The 23,364-nt window shown below is 39.8% G+C and overlaps 1 protein-coding gene across 5 annotated transcripts in view; it reads left to right on the forward strand.

The window, feature by feature from the left end:
• Window positions 1-23,364, forward strand: part of NCAPD3 (non-SMC condensin II complex subunit D3) — a 72,272-nt gene that overhangs the window by 34,099 nt on the left and 14,809 nt on the right. For 2 of the 5 annotated variants that reach the window (XM_045555639.1, XM_045555640.1), the window contains exons 17-26: window positions 6,823-7,014; window positions 7,680-7,777; window positions 7,899-8,014; window positions 11,448-11,555; window positions 13,450-13,564; window positions 13,635-13,769; window positions 15,424-15,662; window positions 16,593-16,672; window positions 22,685-22,822; window positions 23,150-23,283. In XM_045555639.1, coding sequence (XP_045411595.1) covers window positions 6,823-7,014; window positions 7,680-7,777; window positions 7,899-8,014; window positions 11,448-11,555; window positions 13,450-13,564; window positions 13,635-13,769; window positions 15,424-15,662; window positions 16,593-16,672; window positions 22,685-22,822; window positions 23,150-23,283 — 1,355 coding nt within the window. The remainder of the gene's footprint in view (window positions 1-6,822; window positions 7,015-7,679; window positions 7,778-7,898; window positions 8,015-11,447; window positions 11,556-13,449; window positions 13,565-13,634; window positions 13,770-15,423; window positions 15,663-16,592; window positions 16,673-22,684; window positions 22,823-23,149; window positions 23,284-23,364) is intronic. The other 3 variants (XM_045555643.1, XM_045555641.1, XM_045555642.1) reach the window with 2 other exon arrangements.

The raw sequence follows: 23,364 nt of genomic DNA on the forward strand, positions 1-23,364 counted from the left end.
AGCTGTCAGATGAGCTAGAGTGGCCATCAGAGTAAGTGTGCATTTTCTTGCATTTGTAGCATTGGATAGGAGGAGACTAGAGATGCTGATTAACATTAGACTTGAGGCAAGACTGGGCAACCAGGGTAGAAATATATAACCTCTGAGCCAGCAGAGCAAAACTAATGTATTGAACAAAACTAAATGCAAGAAAAGACAGAATAGAACACTAAAAATAAAAAACAAGAAGGAAAAATAAAAAGTGGTAAAGAGAAAGCACAAAATAAATGGCTAAATTAATTCAGATAAATCAGTAATCTCAGTAAATGTCAATGGCTTAAATTTAATAGACAAAAGCTTTTAATAAACAAAAGCTTTGTATATAAAAACCAAAATCCAACTACATACTGTTTATAAGAGCCACACCTAAAATAAAATGATCAGAAATGCTAAAGACAAAAGAAAAGGATTACTAGGGAAGTAATATAAAAGGCTGTATTAATTTTAAGTAAAATAGAATTTAAAGGAAAAAAGTATCATCAATCATAAAGAAAGTCACTTAAAACCATAAAAGGAGTTACACCAGGAAGACATGTATGTCCCTAAAGGACATGTGTGAAACCCCACGCCCAGTAGAAACACATTTATGCTTTTGTGAACCCCATATAAAAATTGATCACAGACTATTAATATTTCCTAGAGCCAGTCTTAAATGTCAGCAAATCTATATTCTCTGAGCATAATATTTAATAATTAAAAAAACCCAAAAAGAACATTTGAAGAATTAAAGATACTTCTAAGTAACTCTAAGATCAAAGACCAGTGGATTAGAAGATTTTTGGAACTGAAACTTGCAGAATGCATTTAATGGGCTACTTAGAAGGAAATGTGTTATGTTAAATGTATATTCAAAAAGGGAAAGGACTGAAAATTAATGAATTAAATGTTCATCTTAAGAAGTTAGGAAAAGTAACTGAGTAAACTTGAAGAAAAGAAATGCTAGAATTAAGACTAGATATAATATTTATAAACTGGGAAACAAGGAAAAACTGAGTCTCAAAAAGCCTAATGGAAAAGGTAAACTTCTGCCAAGATTCTCCAAGAAAAAAGAGAAGGCACAAATACACAATAGTAAAATGAAATGGATGGTATAACTACAAACATATTACAGATTTGTGAAATGTTCAGACCATAGTGGTGTTGTTTTTAAAAGGATATAGTTCTTTGTAGGTATTTTACTATCTAAAGTTTTAATTGATACAGCTCCTTGTGTTAGTTTGCGAGGGCCACCATAACAAAATACCACAGACTGGGTGGCTTAAACAACAGAAATTTATTTTCTCGCAGTTCTGGAGGCTAGAAATCCAAGGTCAAGGTGCCAGCAGAATTGATTTCTCCTGAGGCCTCTCTCCCTGGCCTGCAGACTGCTGCCACCCTGGTCTTTCCCATAGGGCCCTTCCTCTGTGTGCATACAACCCCAGTGTCTCTTTGTGTCCAAATGTCTTTATATAAGCACACCTGTGAGATTGGGTTAGGGCCCACCTTAACGGCCTCATTTTAACTTAGTCACATCTTTAAAAGGCTTATCTCCAAATGTGATCACATTCTGGGGTTATAGGGGGGTTGGGGCTTTACCATGAATTTTGATGGGGACACTATTTAGCCCATCACACCCTGCTAAGAGGAAAGAAGTTACATCTTTTCAACACAAAGTCCAATGCAAATACATAATAACCTAGCATATCACAGTGCCTCAGTGAATACTTGTTTGAATAATGGCTGTCATAGTATGGTTTGAATGTTTGTCCTTTCCAAAGCTCATGTGGAAATTTAATTGCCAAACTAACAATATTGGGAGATGGGGGCTTTAAGAGTTGATTAGGCCGTGAGGGCTCTACCCTCATGAATGGATTCATGCTGTTATAAAAAGGGCCTTTGGGAGCTTGTGCTTTCTCTCTTTCTCTCTCTCCCCGCCCCCCACACCACTACCCTCTTCACCTTCTGCCTTGTGAGGATCCAGCCTCCTCTCCTCTGGAGAGCACACATGCAAGGCGCCATCTTGGAAGAAGAGAATGGCCTTGCCAGGCGGAACCTGCTGGCACCTTGACCTTAGGCTTCCCAGCCTCCAGAGCCATAAATTTTTGTTCTTTATAAATTAGCCTGTCTCAGGTATTCTATTAAGAACAGCATGAAACAGACTTAAGATACCACCATAAATAAAATTAAAACACAAAGGACAAACTGGGAAGACTATAACATGACAAAGGATGATGTCCTTTATTTACTAACAACTCTAATAAATCAGTAAAGAAAAGACCTCTTTAATACAAAAATGTATTACATGAAAAAGCAATTCACAAAAGTTGAAAAAGAAATGAGCAGTAAACAGAGAAACAGATATTGAATCTGATATTAAACTTCAACAGTCAAAGGAATTCAAACCAAAACAAACTTAAACCAGTCAAAATGTAAAGTTCAACAATTTATACTTTAATCAAATATTGTTGAGAATTTGAGAAAGTGGACATTTTACACACTTGGTTAGAGTATAAATTGTCAAAACCTGTTTGAAGGCAATCTGGCAATGGATATCTCAAGGAAAAGACAAGACTCTTTACCATCCCCTCCTTTCTCCCCTGAGCCCTCCTAGCAGGCTCTCCTTGCTCCGGTCCACCTTCCATCAGCCCAGAGTCTGTGCACATGAGTTCTTCAGTGGCTGTCAGTCGCCTCCAGAATGAGCTTCATCAGGAGCTCTCCATTGTGTCACTCCATCCTTTGTCTGGTACACCCCACATGGTTCTGTCCTTGCCTGCCCACCCTCTTGGGCGCTCTGGCAATCCCTGCCTTGGGCGTGGTGTGCTCTCCAGGGCATGTCCTTCCCAGCTCCCCTCCTTTGTTTGCTTTTACTTGTCCTTATGGATTTCCTTCCCTTCTCTCCAGAAGTCTTGTCTTGCCTCACTCCCCTGGTCCGTGTTACTGTATTTCATCACATCTGTAACATGTTTTAACATCTAGGACTGAGGGGTACCTTACAATTAAGGTGTGTCACAGCATACACCACAGGCTTTGTTTTCATCTTAAAACAGGGAAAGCCACCTGTGTATGTTGGAGGTCAGAGGGGAAAGGAATAGAAACTGTTGAAGGTGAATGAAAGATGGGTGATACTTAGTGAAGGAATTTCTGGAAAAAGAACAGTATATAAAGGGATACATTTTTTACAAAGTAGGAGAAAGAAACTTAGAGATTGAAGGGACCAAAAAGCCAATAGGGAAAGAGAAGTACCAAAGAGGAAATACGTGAACGCCAGAGCTTGCTAGCCTTTCTTTCTTTGAGGAAGTAGTAATCAGAATCATTTGCCCAGAGTTACAAAGGAGAGGGCAGAGTTGGGCCCTAGCATGTAAAGACGTTCTGGAATTGCCATTGTAGGACACTGGGGCAGGGATTCTCAAGGTGCGCTGGGTTTGTGAGGTCTGACTGGTTTATTTTAATACTCAAAAGCTAGTTGCCATTTTTGACTGTTACTCTTTCATAGTAGCATAGAGGAGTCTTCCAGAAGCTGTATGACAGTATTGAAGCAGATAGAGTGCAGAAGCAGATATGAAAATCCACGTGTCTTCTGTTTAAGCTATACTGTAAAGAGATTTAACAAAAGTCAAAACAGTAACACTCTTCTCTCTACATTTATTTTGTTTTGGAAAGTTATTTATTTGCAAAATAATGTTATGTTAACTTGATAGGTTTATTATTATTTTTAAATGAAATAATTGACAAGCAGTTTTAAATTTCTCAATTTTAATTTCCAACATGGTAAATATTGATAGATATAACCCACATATAGAAAAATTCTTTGGGGTGGTCAATAATTTTTAATAGTTTAAAGCAGTCCTGAGATGAAATATTATGAGAGCCACTGAGCTAGGGAGTTGAAAGGGATTATTGGGAACAGTAGGGGTGGTGGCATAAAGAATTTTATAAATATTTATAAACAAAATGTTTGTTAAGTTCTTTAATAAAGTAATGCAAGAATATTGAGAAATGTTTGCAGAGAGAGAGTGCTTCACAGAATAGGTGACCTTTGAGTTGAATCTTGAAGGCAAAAGGGCACCCTGTGGAAAAGACAGCCTGGGCACACAGAGCACTGCTTGCTGTTCCAGGCTCTTCTAGGCTCCAGCGTGGCTGGCAGGTGCATTGGGCTGGGCCTGAGATGACACTGGACGGTTGTGATTAAGCACACTGAAAACAGGTGGGGGGGGTTGATGAATTTACAGTGAGGGAGGAGTTACAGGATAGAGAATGGACTTGTGTTTGGTGACCAAAAAGACAGAACTGGAGTCTGAGTAAAAAGACCACTGTGTAAGTGAGCTAAGTCAGAGATAATGAGGGCCTCTAAGATGAAGGCAGTGGGCATGGAGAGAGGGGCACATCTTCAGAGCAGCTTAACAGCAGGAAGTGGTAGAGTTGGTGAAGGGTGGGCTTGAGGGTTGGAGGAAATAGAAAAGGAAATGGGGCCAGGCATGGTAGCTTACACCTGTAATCCTAGCACTCTGGGAGGCTGAGGCAGATGGATCGCTTGAGGTCAGGAGTTGGAAGCCAACCTCGGCAAGAGCAAGACCATGTCTCTACTGAAAATAGAAAGAAATTAGCCAGGCGTCTAAAAATAAAGAAAATGAGCCAGAGTGGTGGCCCATGCCTGTAGTCCCAGCTACTTGAGAGGCTGAGGCAGGAGGATCACTTGAGCCCAGGAGTTTGAGGTTGCTGTGAGCTAGACGCCATGGCATGGGCAACAGAGCAAGATTCTCTCTCAAAAAAAGAAAGGAAAGGAAATGGTTAATTTATTCAACTGAACAAACATTTTGAGGACCTCATTTTCCAGGTGCTGTTCTAAGTGCTGGAGATTCACAGACTTCAGCACACTTGCTCTATTCAGATTGCTCTCAAGCCTAGTGGAAAGAGACAAAATAAAGCCACAATTTTAGTAGAAAGTGAGTTACAGTAATACAGACAAAAGTTGCGTAGCATTTTGGTGATTATTTCTTCTTCTTCCTCTTCCTTTTGTTCCTCTTCTTTTCCTTCTCCTCTTTGTTGTTCCTTCTTCATTTTCCTCTTGTGTTCTTTCGTCTTTATTTCTTCTTCTTTCTTTTAGCTGAGGGTGGCTTCCCAGAAGTGGTGGCATGAACTGAACATTGAGGAATGTGTAGGAATTAGTGAAGGCTTGTGGCACTGCAAAAGTGTAGCAGCCAGAAGGCTCCATGAAGCCTAAGGAAAATGACTGGTTCTGTTGCCAGAATGACTGAGGTATGGAAAGCTGAAGTCTGGCAGGGGCTGGGGCGGTACAGGAGGAGTGCTGGAGATGGAAGTTCAGCTTTGATTTGGTGTACTTCGTCTAATCTGAGTGAGGAGCTCTTGGTAATGAATGAGGTCACCCAGAGTTAGGTTGTAGATGAGAGCAGAGGACTAAGAATAGAGCTTTTCAAAATCAGCAATTAATGTGCTTAGAAGAAGAAAGGGATTAGTGAAGGGAAACTGGTAGACCGGAGTCTAAGAGCAAAGGAAGTTGTCAGTAACCTCTAGTAGAGGGCACATAAAACGGGGACTGAAGAGTGGCCATGGGTTCTGATGTTAGGATGGAGGTTGGTTACTGTTTGTTGAACGGCCTCCTGACTAGGTAGGGAAGGGCTGGGGCCCACAGTGGAGCTGATTGAGGATTAGGTTGGGAGGCCTTCTGGGAACTGCTCAGTTGACATGGACAAGTGTGAGTTGCCAGAGAGAAGTCAGATTTGAGATTTAAAAGCTGGAAGTTCAGAGAATTTTTTCCTCAATCTGGTGGCTTCATATAACAAACTTCACATAAAATTTCGTGCTGTTCTTTTTAAATAAATGTAAAAATATTTGTTGATTGCATGAGTCTTGTGGTATTTGGACATAAATCGTACATAATCAAGTGAGCTAAGTGCAGTAAAACTCTTGACATATATGGATGTTTTTTTAAATCAATAGCGGATACATTAACAAAACCATTTATATGCATATGCGTATTGTGATATGTAGATGTGTTTATTTTGTTATAGTTGACTTGTTCTCCATGCTTTAGGAATTTCCCTTTTTAAAAAAATGTAATGAGAAAGTCTTACTGATTGTATGTGTATGCACCCGCATACTTTCCCAGAAGTCTAGGAAAAATTAATTGGGGAAGAAGTATGTTTTTGTCTTCATTTAAATATATAATATGGCATTGTCTCGTAAGTTGTATGATCTCATTCAGTGCTATGGGACGAAGTAAAATGAAAGATGGTTTAAAAACAACAGGAACATAACACAAACACTTTAGTACATCAGAAACATTTTTTATTTTATTTTAAAAAGGTTTGAAATACCTGAGTGGTGCTAGTAGGCTATTGTAAATTTGGGCTCATTTAATATTGCTATATTTAAGTGCTACAATGTCATTTCTTCCCTTGAGAAAAAGACAGTGTTTCTATTTTTTTGTCACTGTAACACACTCTGTGTGTATCTGTTATTGGTAACCTATCCCATATGTTTGCATAGAAATTTTGTAAGAGATAAGGATAAGAAAGGTCTCAAATGAATTGTGGGATTTTATTGTTTCCTTTAAAAAAAAAATATTTTATGAGGGGAAAAATAAGTAAAACTTATTCTATAATAAAAATTAAAACGATGTCTAGTTGACATCAGATGAGCCATGTGCTAGGAAACTGTGCCAGAGGAGTGTCACATGCCAGAGGAATCCTGGGGCCGTAGAAATTGATGCCCTTTCTGTGAGAGGCTGACCTGAATAGTTTTGTGTATGTATAGTGACAGTTCTACCTTCCATCTTTTTTCTAGCCGCTATCTAAATAAGGCTTTTCATATCTGGTCCAAGAAAGATAAATTCTCACCCACTTTTATAAGCAATGTGATATCTCACACTGGCATGGGACATTCCGCACCAGCCTGGATGCTGCTCTCCAAGATTGCTTGCTCATCACCCAAGCTCGACTACACCAAAATAATAGAGTCCTGGGAGAAAATCAGCAGGTTTGTATGCTTATAATTTAGCCACTAATGGACACTCAAGATTCTTGGAAACAAAGCTCATGTCTTAAGGAATCGGCCTATTTCATAGTTATTTGTATACTGAGATTTTATCTTTAACACATGGCATAAAAACGAACATGAAAAATAAAAATCAGGGCCCACATGATGGCTACCTCATGCCTGTAATCCCAGCACTTTGAAAGGCCAAGGCCGGAGGATCACTTGAGGCCAGGAATTTGAGACTAGCCTGGGCAACATAGCAAGACCCTGTCTCTACAAAAAATAAAAGAATTACCCAGGTGTGGTAGTCCACACCTGTTGTCCCAGCGACTTGGGAGACTGAGGTGGAAGGCTTGCTTATGCCCAGGAGTTCAAGGTTACAGTGAACTATGATCATGCCATTGCCCTCCAGCCTGGGTGACAATAAGACCCTACCTCTTTTAAAAAAAAAAAGAAGAAGAAGAAGAAAGAAAGAAAACTAAGGATCACTTTTAAGCTGGCAGTTTACTCTTTGTCCAAGTACATTAAGTGCCTTGATGTTCCCACAGGTTGACTCCTCTACCTACCCTACTTCTTCCAATATTAATAATCCTGAACAAAAGGCATTTTTTGGTAACAATGTTTAATTTGGTTCTTTCTTAATATTTCTCCTGCCTTTTGTCTAGTCAGCAGAACCCCAATTCAGACACCTTAGGACATATTCTTTGTGTTATTGGGCATATTGCAAAGCATCTTCCTAAGAGTACACGGGACAAAGTGACTGGTGAGTGTCTATTGGAGAATCTTCCTTGAAGAGGTGTTGTCATTCATTCATTTCAGTTTTTTATATTTATATATATGAATTATTTTAAGTTACACTTCAAAGGTTTTGACTTCTTTCTTAGGTGTTATCAAGTGTAAGCTGAATGGATTTCAGTGGTCTCTAGAGTTGATCAGTTCATCTGTTGATACCCTGCAAAGGCTTTGTAGAGCATCTGCAGAGACAGCAGTGGAGGAAGAGGTATGGCCACAGACTCTGCTTGGTATCTTTCTGACTTACTTGTACTTCAGACATGTTATTCTGTTTCAAAGTTTGAGGAGTGTTCCCTATAGATAGAGGGCCTATAAGGATGTGTAGTCCCCAGTGGCTATTGCTATAACAAGGCAATACTATGTGACTAGCTCTTGACATTCCCCAAGAAGATCTGGCTGCCAAAGGAACATGGTCCCTAAAGTAGTCACCACCCTGGTTCCAGGTTAGTAAGGCATGCCTGCTGATTGACACTCATTACCTGGTGAGAATTCTGCAAGGTTATCTTTCGATAAGTTGTAGCCCAGATGCTTGTGATACCTTTGAACATCCTTCTCCTTCATTGCCACTCTCGTTCCAAGAACAATTAGTGGACAATTTTCCTCCTAATCAGGGAATTCCCTCCAGTCCAGGTTTCTGATCATTTGATGAGTCATAATTCTGGAAAATGCCTGTCATGATCCTATGAAGTTACATTTCTCAAATATCTCTTGCTAGTATCATGTCCCAAAAGTGCCCACAGCCTACAACTAATGTTTTTATATAGGCATAAACACAAAGCCAAATCAGGGATTTATGTGAAGTAGAGAGTTACTTTGACTCTCTAAAAGGTATCCATATCAATCTCTCTAAGAAATAATTTTATTACCATGTATTTTGTTTTTGTCATGAGATATACTCTTAGTGCTAATCATAATGAAAAAATTCAGGGCTGGAGGTTATTAATAATGATTATAGAAATCAAAAATTAATTTAAATAATTGCTGAAATATATTTAAGTTTTCCAGGAAAAAAAATGATTGCTTCATCTAAGCTACCTAGCTACCTTCCTATGCTTCCTTTTCTTACATAAATTCATTAGATAAAGTCCTGCTTTAGTATGTTACATTTTCTACTTACTGTAACAGGGCTAATAAAACAATGTATTGCAACATTTTTGCTGGAGACTGGAGACAGGTTGGAATTCACTTAGCCAAAAATTACTGAACTATTTCTTATGTAAATGTTGTCTAGTGTTTTCCAGGTATCTGCCTTTCATCACTTACATTGGTGAAAGGGATACTTGTATTATTTGATTTTTCTAACACTTTATCTCAAGACCCAAGAAATTATATGAAAAACTTTTAAATAAGAAACATGACCTAAGTAAGAGGATATTTGAATATCAAATAGTGAAAAAAAGAAAGCTGATACTCTAGTAAGTCTAGTAAGAATGGAGAGGAAATGATATAGGGGAAAAGTGGGAAAAATTTAGATGGCAGATTATGAAACTGCAACCCTGCGAAGTTTGTGGCACACAGCTTGCTAATGGCAGAGCTCAGGCTAGAACTAAGTTCTCTGATTCCTTCCAAATGTTCTTTCACCAGCACTGGCTGGCAAAAGAATTGTCTGTATGTTGGGAAGTCAGGGCCATAAGAAGTCATTTGCTGCTTACTAATGGCCTGTTGTCATTAGGACATTAGGCTATATTGTTGTCAGAGCCTGTGAAGAAGGCAAGAGTTGTCTTCAGATTTAGAAACTGAGAGCTAGAAGAGGCGTAGAACTTACTACTGTTAAAAAAATGGCCACAGTTTTAGCTTTGATGACATCACCTGCCTTGGTGGTCAATGAAGGAATAAGACCTTGATATTTTCCTGGATTCTTAGGGTATTTTAAACCCATAGGACCTGTTTCCCCCAAACACACTTCTCTTTTTCTTTTCTTTGTAAATGAACATTCTTTATTTTACTGAGAACAAATTATCCAAAGAATAGATGGTCAAGATTACAGTTCAGCAGCAGTGTACTATATATGAGAGAACTTAGGTCTTTGGGCATTTGTGTTATCTGTAAGCTTGGTACGAGTTAATAGTGTTTTGTGGCTGTCATTAAAATGTAAATGAGATCTTGGACTGTGTTAATAGGAGAATAAGAGGAGTGATGGTCCTGCTCTTTGTCCTGGTTAAATGTAACGTGACACACTCTGTAATTCAGTATCAGTGACTTTTCAGAGAAATGTTGATAAAATTCAGTGTAACTAGAGGAGAGGAATTAGGTGAGGGGATTACAAAGCAAGTCGTGTAAGGAATAGCTGACAGACCTGGAGTGTTTAGCATGAGGAAGGGAGGAATTGTGTGGGATAGGCTGCCTAGCTAAATCCAAATATATGAAAGACTTATGTATAAAAGAGTTGGATTTATTTGGCATTTCTAAGGACCAGTTTGGATCAATAGGTAGAAATTGCAAGGGGACAAATTTTGGCCAATTGAAGAAAAAGCTTAACTGTGGTCTGTCTAACATGGAGGGACTTGCCTAAGAATCCGTCCCTAGTCATTCATGAGAAGCCAGACAACACCTTGGCATGAACTGCTATGTGGAGAGAATCCAGGATTGGATGGCTTTGACGGCTTCCTGGATTCTGTCCCAAGTTCTAGTCTTGAGGCCTCACATACATTGGCCTTTGTCTCATCGGGATAAAGCATATGGATTTCAGAAGCTCTCCTGGCAAACATCGTGGCCCAAATTGTGCAGTCTATTAAAATCTTAAGTGCAACAGTTCTTTTAAAAGTAATAAAGACAGTAGTTTTAAACATGTTGGGCCATGTCAGAGTAAAACATTTTGCTCATAATACCAGTTTGCCAGCAGTTTGGCCAACACTCTTGGGCATCATGTCATGATGGTGCTACTGGGCCCTGGACGGTGGTTCACACAGGGCCCAGGGCACCTGCCGTGTAGCAGGGAGGCGTGCATGCAGAGAGACAATTTCAGTGTACTGTCATCATTCCTGAGATGAGAGTAGGCATAGGGGGACATGGAAGGAATGCAGTGGAGGCCCTTAGCTCAACCCAAGTATTTTGAAACTACCTTCTACAGAAAATGAAGTCTTAGCATTCTAGAATGTGATTGGGAGCTTTCTCCCTTGGCATCTAGGAGCAGTTAGATGTTGTGCACTAGAGGTGACCCCTTGAAGTTAATGTAACCAGTCAGAAACAATGAAAAACGTCAGAAGAATAACAACTATTCTTTTTATTTTATGTCTTTTAAAAATAAAGTGTTTATCCCAGTAATTAATTCACCACCTGCATATGCCAGAAGAACAACAACTGTTTTCTCTGTTGTTGGAGGAGCATTGCTGTTACAGATGTCTTATAAAGTAGGGTGCTAGATCTTCCTAAATACTTACCTTTTGCCCGTGTAGGGCAAACACAGAAGGAAAGGTGATATAAACACTGTTCTTTGCAAATTCTGCTTAGCCAGTTCTCATGGCCAGACTGCTAAAAGTGTGTCCTTGTGGTTTTGGACAAATTGTTGGAAAGAGGAAAGGCACAAAAGCAGGCCTTATGGCATATCCACTTGAAAATTGTAGAGTTTCTTCTGCGAATGTGTCTCATGGGTCATTTGGGAGATGTTAGACCCTTCAGAGGTGACTTTTGACTTGCCGTAGGAGCTACTGAAGCAGGTGTGTGGGGATGTGCTCTCCACCTGTGAGCATCACCTGGCCAACATTGTTCTGAAGGAAGGTGGAGCAGGAAACATGGAGGAAGACCTGCTGGTAAGGAGCTGCTTTTGCTAACCATTCTTTTCTCTTCCTTATGGCAGCAAGGTGTTACTAAAGATGATTTTGTAATGTGTACTTTAAATGCTATTAACAAGAAAAGAGCCCTCCTGTCCTGGAGTTTACTCTCTTTTTAGAAGAATTTTTTTTCTTGATAACCTATTTATGTTTTTCTTATGTACTTATTCTCTGGGGGAAGACTTGATGGTAAACACATCATCCATTAGATCTTGGATGAAACCCGATTCCAATAAGGAAAATACAATATGTATTGTAAGCTTGGTAGAGTTAAGCTTAGAAATAATAAGGTAAGAAACTAATAAAGTGAATGTATGCTTTACTTTTTTGGTTGGTTTGAGTTTTTTAAAAAATTATAACGTGTCTTCTGAGCTGTTTGAATGTCAGACTGTAGAACTGAGGAATAGTGCTAAGCAGTTGCAAAGTGATGTCTAAAATAAAATGAGAAATTTGACAATTCAAAACACAGTGCTCTGGAGCAGCAAGATCGTATTACATGGCACCCCTGCTTTAGACTCTGTTTCTAAACTGTGTAAGAGAGTCCTGTGAGCCAGGACATGTTGAGCCAGCTGGCTGTTCTCAGTGGCTGACTGTCGACAAAATGTGTTATGACAGTTCTGATTCCAACATCTGACACTGTCCGATAAAGGACATAATGATCTGCTTTTTGATACCCTTCAGAATAGGCCATCGTTTAACCAAAACTGGCCATTTTTCTTGGCTATTTAAATTAGCAGTGCACCTCTTTTCTGTGTTCAGTTCCTGCATTGCCAGCCTAGCTCTTGTAGTTCTGGTAATCACAGACCAAGTTTAGATTTGTTGAAAGGGAAAGCATTATGCCTGGGGCACTACTGTGCACACATCCTTTAATAAAAAGTCTCATTATGGGAATCTGGACACTTCAGGTAAGGTGGCCATGATATGTGATATGGGCTTGGCTCTTTTAATTTCTTTGGGCAGAGTCGCTGCCTACATTAAGACAAATGCTTATCAGGGTCAATGAGTTTTTCAACTATTAAATATGTCACCAGAACCTACTCTTCAATCAAAATATATACAGAGAAGTTTGGCCCTATATATATTGTTTAATTCATGCATCTTTACATAGGATTTAAATATTTCTTTAATCTATTAAGAGATACAGTATGTTCAAGGTTTTTTAAACCCACATCTATTATTATTGTCTTTCTTACCCTACAATAAGCGTTTACTTGACATTTTACTATTCAGTATCACCCTTCCATTTTGGAGGTAAAGAAAAAAGAACAATATTACTTAACTGTTAAACTGAATGTCATTACTACACAGTAATGCCAGCTGCGAGAAAGCATAGGAGTCTAAATAGTAAACCATTCTGGAGGACAATTTGGAAATATATTTTAAGATGTAAAACAGGCTCATATATTCTTTAACCCTAGATTCTACTTTTAAGGAAACAGAGCAGTATCCAGTGGTACACAGATGCTTACCAGAGCTCATGTAAACATTTGCAGAGTTTCAAACAACTTGTGTTCATTAATAGTGGAATAGTGAAATAAATTATGCTATCCATCGTTTTTAAATGGCATGTGTATGTAGCCATTAAATTGGCATGAAAGGGTGCCTACTATTCAAAGTAATAATTGCAGACTTCAAAATAGCATGATTAGTAAGTGCATAAGAAAAGCAAACATAAAGCCATCTGACTATAGAAATACTTTGAAAAAAAGTTGTACATGAAAAATTTTTACAACGATCATATATTTTTATGGAACAAAAAATAGTAAAATTTTTTAAATTGAGGGGTAAAGTACTCCATGGAGATGTCCTTAATCTAGCTAGAGTTAACTTTTCTTTTGCCTTATTTTTACTGTAAAACCAATTCTTTTTGTAGGTGAAGTACATTTTTACCTTAGGAGATATAGCCCAACTATGTCCAGCCAGAGTGGAGAAGCGAGTCTTCCTTCTGATTCAGTCCATTTTGGCTGCTTCTGCTGATGCGGATCACTGTAAGGCACTTGAAATCATACTCTGCACCATACTGTGTTAAGGCTGAGTTAACCGCTGAGGTTCTGTCAGTAATCCTTTCTCCCTTCCCTGTAGTACCATCATCTCAAGGTAGCAGCGATGATGCCCCAGCCTGTCATGCACCCTCGCAGGTCAGAGGCTCTGTCATGCCTTCTGTTATTAGAGCGCATGCCATCATTACCTTAGGTAAGAAAACCACATGGGGAAACGAGGCTTGTGCAGTCAAGTTCTGTGTGTAGCTTTTGTCTTATAAAAAGCCCAGCCATGGTAGTGTACTGTGTGCTGCTGAGTGTATGTTTACTCTAGCTCTTATGATTTGGGGAGGTAATTCTGATAGGAGCACCCAGCTCTGCAGGCATAACAGAGCTGTGGATATATGATGAGCTCAAACAATAAAGCCTAGGAAACTGACAGATACCATGGCTCACACTATAGCTAATCATAGGAGTCCTTGGGTTGAAAACTACCCAAGAGTATAAGACTCAGAACACTCTCTATAGGGAGCTTTTTTTTTTTAGTAGGATTGTGTGAATTTATTACAATTCTACTTACTCTTATAATTTTTTTCAATACCTTCACTTACCTGTAATATTCCTATAATTTTTTTATACTCATAATGTAGCACTGTGAAGTCTATTCATCAAGAACTGTATGGAAAAAAACAAAAAAGAACTGTATGCCTGGCACTGCACTGACTTCTGGAAATGAAAAAATAAATTTGAAGTTCAGTCTATAAAAGGAGATGGGTTTTTTTTAAATACTTCTCAGAACTGGTAGATGAACTATTAACAGTATTTCTCCATGAACTCAAATTATTGTTAATCTTTAAAACACTGACCTCTAGGTGCTATAATTTAATTTTTTTCCCTCAGTGTGATTGCATATTTTATGCTAGATAAGATTTATGAACATTTTTGGGGCCGAGCATGGTGGCTTATACCTATAATGCTAGCACTGTGGAAGGCCAAGGTGGGAGGATTGCTTGAGGCTGGGAGTTTGAGACCAGCCTGAGCATGGGTGAGACCCCATCTCTACAAAAAAAAAAAAGAAAGAAATAGGAAAATTAGCCAGGCATGGTGACATGCACCTGTAGTCCTAGCTACTGGGGAGACTGAGGCTAGAGGATTGCTGGAGCCTAGGAGTTTGAGATTGCAGTGAGCTATGATGATGCTACTGCACTCTAGCCTGGGTGACAGAGTGAGACCCTATCTCAAAAAAAAAAAAATATATATATATATATATATATGTATATACACATTATATATGTGAACAGTTTTGGTAATATTGGTTATTTTTCAAATACCTAAGACTGCAAATAAGAACAAATCATTCTCCAGGCCACAAAGCAAGCATACAAATAAAACTCAGCAGCCCTCCTAACTATGTATAAGAAATAAAATATATGATATGAGCATTCTTTTCTACTTCCCTAGCTAAAATTTCAGATTCATTACAAGGTATTTAGCGTCTGTAGAGTATGTGTATAATCAAAAGTAAAATGTATCATCTATTAGGAATTGTTGGTCATTTTCCAGGTACATAGATAACTACAAAATTCAAACATTAAGTTTAAAAGGAAGATGATTTTATTAGTGTAAAGGAATGTTCCACAGTGTATATCTCATGAAACCTTGTGGGAGTTTATTTTTCCTAAAGGTATTTTGAACTTTCTGATATTTAGGATGATTCTGTCTGCCTTTAGTTTTTTGTTATTTGTGATTGTGGGCGTGATGTTTTAACTTTGATGAAGTAAAATTCATAGTAAGATTTTTCTAGAGAAAATGTAGTCATGGAATTAGGATAGAATAGAAACAAGACATCTTCCTCTCTTCTGTGCCAGGTAAGCTGTGCTTACAGCATGAGGATCTTGCAAAGAAGAGTATCCCAACTCTCGTGCGAGAGCTCGAGGTGTGCGAGGACGTGGCCGTCCGCAACAATGTCATCGTGGTGATGTGCGATCTTTGCATCCGCTACACTGTCGTGGTGGACAAGTACATTCCCAACATCTCCATGTGTCTGAAGGATTCGGATCCGTTCATCCGAAAGCAGACACTCATCTTGCTTACCAATCTCTTGCAGGTTCGTATGAGGATTAGACCCTTCCTCCCCTCCACCACTGCTTCTGGTTTAGGGAATATTTGAGTAGCATGGGAAATGTGCTTGCTTTGTAGTGTAATAGAATCCAAAAATAATTAGTCTCATCTCTGATTTAAGAATATAACTCTTCTAATGTTTAGTACAGCCTTTTAAACAGATCATTACTTGTGAATATTCGTTTTGGGTGTTTGTTCAGATATCCTATCAAGCAGTGTGAAATTTCATCTTTGCAGATAAATGCCATGTGGAGAAAAGCACACTCAGTACAATTAGTTCTAGTTCCATTTCTGTTATTCTCGTTGACCTTGAACAAGCCCATGTTTCTCAGACGTCACTTCTTCATTTGTGAAGTGGAGGTGCTAGTGTTTGCCCTGGGCTGGGTCACAGTGTTGCTCTGAGAGTCCACTGAGATGTCTCAGGGCGTGAGAGCTTAGGGAACTGTAGAGCTCTACAGAGTATTAGATACTTTTAGATATGCTGAAAGCGTATGTTTGGCCTGTAATGAGGAGAAAATAATACTTGATTTTTAAAAAGAAGATACTTAAGTTGTATGTCTGTCCTGGTATGTTTCATACACTCATCTTTTCATGAATCACGTACCTTATGGAAGCACCAGTGGCTCTCTCCCTCTAAAGCCATGTGCTTTGAGTCATTTGCTAATGTGGTAGAAGGTCCCATGTGTTTTATGCACATCCTTCACGTCTCTGTAACTAACAAGTGGTACGCGCTCTCATGATGGCCAGGACGTGAGAGCCAATGCTCTGAACCAGTGCACCAGAGACAGATCCAGGGGCTGACAGTAGATCTCTAGTGGTATCACTAGAGAGCATCCACAGGTGGCTGAGTGACTGTTTACGGTGAAGCTTGTACATTAACACACGTCCTGAAATATGCCGGTTTCTCTCTGTGCAGGAAGAATTTGTGAAATGGAAGGGCTCTCTGTTCTTTCGATTTGTCAGCACTCTGATAGATTCACACCCAGACATTGCCAGGTAATCTTTTCCTCACGTGTAAGACTACTAACAGTTTGCTTCATTTCTGGTATACGCTAGATTTCTTTTCTGTCAAATTGCTTTAGAGTTGAATTATTTAGGATTTAGTGAACTTTTGGTAGTTGCCAGAAAAGTCAGTAGGTTTTATACTAAGCTATCTAACAAAGCTTTATTTTATATGTAAGTTTTACAAAAAAAATTCAGATTCATCATTAAATAATCTCAGCATTGACTGCACGTGCTAACATTGCTCTTCCTAAAGGAGTGATGAAGAACAGTATATGTCTTTGTCATATTAAACTATAGAATAGTAGCCACTAAATATTGACTTGACTGTGTTGATTTCTAGGCCAAATAAATGTTAATTTTGATAAAGAGTTCAGGCTTTCTTTTAAGTGCAGAAATTATAATGCAGAAATTCTAGGAATTAAGATGGAATTGCATGGTATGAAATCAATATACAAATTACAAGGCTTCTTGGAAATGGGTGTTTCTTGAGAATTGGACAGGAGGGGAGTTACTTGGCAATTGTTAATTCCTATCCCTGTATCATTTTTTTTAAGATTTCTTTTCTAGGGGTTGAGAAATGGTCTGGTAGAATTTCCTACCCTAGATTATGTTATATGAATAATTCTTTTTAAAGCAAGTTTGCAGTTGGAAAATAGAATGTTGAATACCATGTCAAAAGCCACCATAGTGGGGGAAAGGTCTTTATAGAGTTCATTAACTATAAATAGCTTATAATAATGGGTCCCTCTGGTTCTTAATATAGCTACCAATAATTTAGTCTGGGTTCTGTGGAAGAATTTCTGCTCAGTTTTCTTTGAGTATAATTTTCTAAGGAGGAACATTTCACATAACAAACTAGCAGAAGGTTAACATTCTAATTAACATTGTCTAGAGCCAGAAGCAAACAGCTAAGGCTGTCACTGTTTCTTTCCTAGCATAATTGGGAAAGGAACCAAGACAGCTATGCAGCACCCTCTTACCTTCACAGTGCATTGGGTTAGTACTGACTGTCATGACCCTCTACACAATGCATACCCCAGAGCAGGCAAAATGACAGGTGCTTGGAATGTACTCAGATGATGAGCCTAGGAGGTAAGGTTGGTTATTTAACTTGCATTTTTCCCGTTTTCCCTCACTTTTATTAGCTGCTATACATGTATATTATAAAGAACATGAATCAGTGCATAAAATATATGGAGAACCTGCATGCATGGGTGGTCAGGGCATCAATCAGAAAGAAATTAGAAGGGCAGATAAAGAGATACTTCATATTGTAGTAAGATTAGCAGTGCCTCTTCTGGGATTTTAATACTTTCCCCTTAAGTCTTTCCATTTTATCTCGGCATTCTGGGTTTGTTAAAACCATAGTTCAAATGTGGACCATAATTTTCAGCTTCGAAAAGCTGATGACTGCATTTGCTAACTGTAATTTATATTACAGTTTGATTTTTTCCTTTTATTTTCAGTTGACATGTAATAAGTGTGCATATCTATGGAACACAGAGTAATATTTTGATTACATATATGCAATGTGTAATGATGAAATCAGGTAATCAGCATATCCATCACCTCAAACATTTATCATTTCTTTATGTGTGGGACATTCAAAATCCTCTCCTAGTTTTTTGAAAATATACAATTAATTATTATTAACTATATTTACCCTAGAGTCCCGTGGGGCAATAGAACTTATTCCTCCTATCTAGCTGTAATTTTGTATCTTTTAACCAACCTCTCCCCTTCTTCTCAGCCTCTAATGACCACAGTTCTACTCCCCTTCTATGACCTTATCTTTTTTTAGCTCCTATATATGAGTGAGAACATGAGGGTATTTATCTTTCTGTGTCTGACTTGCTCTCCAATATTTTAGGCCAAAGGCTAGGCCTATCTGTTTACATTAAATACCCTAATGTACATTACTCATATGTATCTGCTAATGCTGATCTTAGCAAGAGACCAGTGTGGCAGAACCTATTGAATTTTTTTGATCTAGCTGGATTTCCTAAAGATTCTGGTATGAGCAAGCAATCCTCCCACCTCAGCCTCCCAAAATGCTAGGATTACAGGCATGAGCCACTGCACCCAGCCTATATGACATTTTTAATTGGTCAGATAAACTCCAAATTTGAAAAAGTTGTATGATATATTTTCCCCTCTGCCCACTAGGTGGTGGCCTTGTAGTACAGTAATCACAGAGCGATGGCTAGTAACAAGTGGATTGTTTTAGTTTAACTGGGCAAATGCTACAGAGGTACAAGGAGGCAGGGCAAAAGGATCAAGGCAAAAAGGGACTCAAATAACGGGACGTTGAGATAGAAAAGGGAGAAAAGACAAAGATGGCTTGGTTTGGGAGGAAAGGGGGTTACTCAACTGTCTAGAGGACTTAGTGGAGTTGTGGAAGAAGTGGGATGGGACCGAGGAAGTCAGACAGCTGGAAGGATCAGCAGGATCAGGATCAGTCCCCATGAGTGGGGACTCATGTCCAGCATGCTGAGAGGGTCCAGGACGTGGCTGTGCATGGTGCTGTGGAGTACAGATGTGAGCTTACCGCAGGCAGTGAAGATAGAAAGTTAGGGTGTTACGTGAGCTCATCTGTATGGACATTGGAGAAACTCTGAGTCTTGCTGGGCTTTGAATGGAGTGAAAAACTAGGAGAGTGGAGAGCACAAGAGGCAGGCACAGGGGCTCCGGCAGAAAGAGCTGGAGGCCACCAGTTGGACTAGGTGGGAGAAGCATTGTGTGTGTTTGTGTCTGAGTGTCTGTTGTAACCAGTGGCCAAGACTCACTCCCCTCCCTTCCCTGTGCCGTTTTCTAGCTTCCTTGTTCTTCAGAGCACTTTTGCTGGCACATTTGTCTTGTATATAAAGCATCAGTCTACCCCTACATACGGGCTTCCTGAGGGGCGGAGGTTTTTTTGTTTACTGCTATATCCCTAGCACCTGAAAGGGAGCTTGAAACCAAGCAGATGCAATGAACATTTGGTAAATGAATGAATGAAGGTATTAGGCACTGCAAAATGTGGTCCTCATACTCTGTGGGATGTGAGAGATGAAGCAGCCTCCCTTTGACAGGGCCGTAAGAGAAATGGTGTCCTTGGAGGAGAGCCAGCTGTCATTTATGAAAAGGAAATGCTTGCTTCAAGCCTCAAACAGAGTTCTGGTATAAGTGGGTCTGAGCCCTCAGTCCTAACCTGAGTAGATATATGTTGTAGGCGAGGTGAGAAACATGAATTCATTAGCTGCAGACTTTGTTGAACAGATATCTGCCTCTGAATGGCATTTGGCTTGGGAAGAAATCTGAAAGAGGGGCCAGGTGCGGTGGCTCACGCCTGTAATCCTAACACTCTGGGAGGCCGAGGTGGGTGGATCCCTCGAGGTCAGGAGTTCAAGACCAGCCTGAGCAAGAGCAAGACCCCGTCTCTACTCAAAATAGAAAGAAATTATCTGGCCAACTAAAAATACATATAGAAAAAATTAGCCGGGCATGGTGGCGCATGCCTGTAGTCCCAGCTACTCGGGAGGCTGAGGCAGTAGGATCGCTTAAGCCCAGGAGTTTGAGGTTGCTGTGAGCTAGGCTGACGCCACGGCACTCACTCTAGCCCGGGCAACAGAGCGAGACTCTGTCTCAAAAAAAAAAAAGAAAGAAAGAAAAGAAATCTGAAAGAGGTCAGATTTTTATGTTTTCTACTAAAGCTGAAAGTGGAAGTGAGCTGACTGCTCTTCCTTTGTGGCCTCCGTTGGGCTGTTTGAGTAGTGGATTTCAGTTCTTAGTAAGGATAATCATTTCCTTTTATAAGGTAATAACTCAGAGTTAGCTGGTCTTCCCATTGTTTTGCATATAATGCAGTTGATGCTGTGTAAGATCTCTAGACAGTGTCCCTGAGTTGGTGGAGTGGTTTTGGGTGGTTCCTGGTAGTTATCCTGTGGGAAAAGGAGAGGTTGGAAAGGATGCTGGTTGAGCTGTGAACTTACCAAGATTTCTTGAGAGCATTGAGGTTTTCTAATCCAAGTACCTGGAGAGTGCCACCTCTTGTCACTCTAAAGCAATGTTCCAGGATGTATTACCTGGAATGTTCGTTTCTGTTAACTTTTCAGCAGACAAACAAAAAACAAAATAGCCCCTCTTCTCCAGTTTTTGAAGCTGGTAGGAGCTGTGAGTCTTACTCTAGTCAAGAATGAAACTTGCCTTTTTAATAAAGTCCCAATAAATGCAGCAGCCAAGATGAATCCCGGATATTACGCTTTGACTGTGGCTTTTGGCTTCTCAGGATGGAAAGGTCTGTGATGCTGCCTTCAGCCTTGGCATAGTTTTTATGTTGCTATTGAATTTATCTGTATAATTAGTTAAGCCGGTTTTTCACAAGGGCTTAGACTCTGCAGTATTTTGCCAGCTGGTCACCTTTGCCTGTGTGGATTCCTGACCTAAGCTGAGTAGACTGGCATTTGACATCAAGTCAGAGCTCAAAGCAGCTCCTCTTCCTGAAGAATTACTGACTTTATCTGATTTTACATTTTCATATAAATGACTTCAGATCTAAGGAGAAAGTTCAGGTAGACTTGGCAGCTGCTGTGCCATGGTAGGTTAACTAGAATAAAATGCCACACAAGGTGAATTCTTGTTGTTTGTTTCTTTGGGGGATGTTTTTTATTTAGTGGTTTTCTCCATTCTTGTCACAGTTTACCAGAGTAACCCTTGTTTAGAAGGAACTTCATCTGATGCTATGACCTTCTTTGTCTTTCAAACCTGGGTGGCTAAACATAGTTTGTGCAAAATATACTGACTATTAGATCAAACAGGTGCTTCTAGCTGGTCTTAAGTGACTTTTTCCTCAGGGAATTCCATTTTTTTAAAGAGAGTTTTATTTGTTCTATTTTCATATTTGTAAGTCAGGCTGCCTCCTTATTTCCTAGGTGAATAGTCCAAGTGTGATTATCTACAGTGAAATTTTTATCGAGGCTTACTTCTATCATAATTTCTCAGCTACCTTCTCTGACTTTTAATTGATGTGTATGCTATGAATGCAAGTGGATTTGAATCTTAGCCTAAGGAACATTAGAGGAAGGGGAACATAAATCTCCCGTAAAGTCCTAATGTGCTCCAAAGCCATGTGTAAGCTGCAGGGATTGTGGAGAGCTGACTGGTGCTCCTGCATGGGTGGAATTGCATCTGAGCTCTGAAATGAAATGAAAACATTGGTCTCGACAGTGTGACAGTATGATTGGACCACAGTGAGCCCTGCACTACCTTAGGTTGACCCCTAAGCAAAAACCAGTGCTTTCGCATTCTCTCACCTGCTATCATGATAAAACAGAAACTGTCTCATAGCTATAGTTGAACAGCTTGGCTTTTGTTTGTTTACTTTTGGCTTTGGAAACCTTCGTTTGGGTGCTGGTGTCATCTGTGCCCGTCGTGTGGCACTGCACGGATGTGTTGGAGGCACTGGTGGAAGGAAAGCGCCCCGGGCTCACTGAGAGTCAGTTACTTGGAGGAGGGTGCTCGCCCTACTGACCCAGACTGTGAGGCTCTTGTCATTAATCCTATTCTTGAAAAAAAGTTCCAGTTACTAAAATTGGGTTTTGTTCATTATTGTGGACAACAAACTTGAAGTTGGGGGATGAAGGCCAGGTGTTTCTTTCAGGTGACCACTGTCATTGCATCAGCCTTAAGGACACTGGCTCCTGCTTAAAAAAGCAGTTTGGGATGGTTGGTTGGTTTTCCCCACTTGAAGTACAGCTGGGTAACAGCACCTTGCATGAATTTTGAAAGGAAACCTGGTAGAGAAAGCTTCATACTAACCTTAGATTCAGAAGGAAGCTGGGGAATGAGGACAGACCAAATAAGCTAAACTTGTCTCTTGCTTCTGATCTGATGAAACTGCTTGTTGGGATAAACTTAGGATCCGTCACTGTAACGTACATCTCTTCTGCTTGGCAGAGTTCTTGGTGTATTCAGAAGCTGTTGGCAAACAGCAAATGGGTCTCTTTTGTTTCTCCCTCCTTACAGCTTTGGGGAGTTTTGCCTGGCTCATCTGTTGCTGAAGAGGAACCCTGTCATGTTCTTCCAGCACTTCATCGAGTGTATTTTCCACTTCAATAACTATGAGAAGCATGAGAAGTATAACAAGTTCCCCCAGTCAGAGAGGTCAGTGAAGCCTCTGAGGTGGCCTCCTTGTCTCTCGTTAAGAGCCGGGGAGCCTCGGGAGGGGTCTGGCTGTTCTGTACACAGTGGTTGGACACAGACCCGACCCAGGTATTCATTGTGGTGGTGGTTATTTTCCTTGGCAGGACGACGTAAGAACGTGCACTCCTGAGGGTAGAATCCTAAGGGAGTGTCTGTGATGGACACTGGGACCTCAGCAGTGGGCTCGAGCCTTTGGCATGCAGCTTTTAGGATGCTATTAAAATGCTGTGTTAAGTCCTTGTCACCCATGCCCATGGGACGCAGTAAAATTGTCCTGTTCTGCCACAGAGAGAAGCGGCTATTTTCACTGAAGGGAAAGTCAAACAAGGAGAGACGAATGAAAATCTACAAATTTCTTCTAGAGCACTTCACAGATGAACAGCGATTCAATATTACTTCCAAAATCTGCCTTAGTATTTTGGGTAGGTTTCGTGTGTTTGGGATAAAACGTGTGTTTAAAAATGCAGTCCTGTGTTGATAATGGCCCAGCAGGTCTGTAGCAA

Source organism: Lemur catta, chromosome 7, assembly GCF_020740605.2.
Source record: "Lemur catta isolate mLemCat1 chromosome 7, mLemCat1.pri, whole genome shotgun sequence".
NCBI classification, from domain to species: domain Eukaryota; kingdom Metazoa; phylum Chordata; class Mammalia; order Primates; family Lemuridae; genus Lemur; species Lemur catta.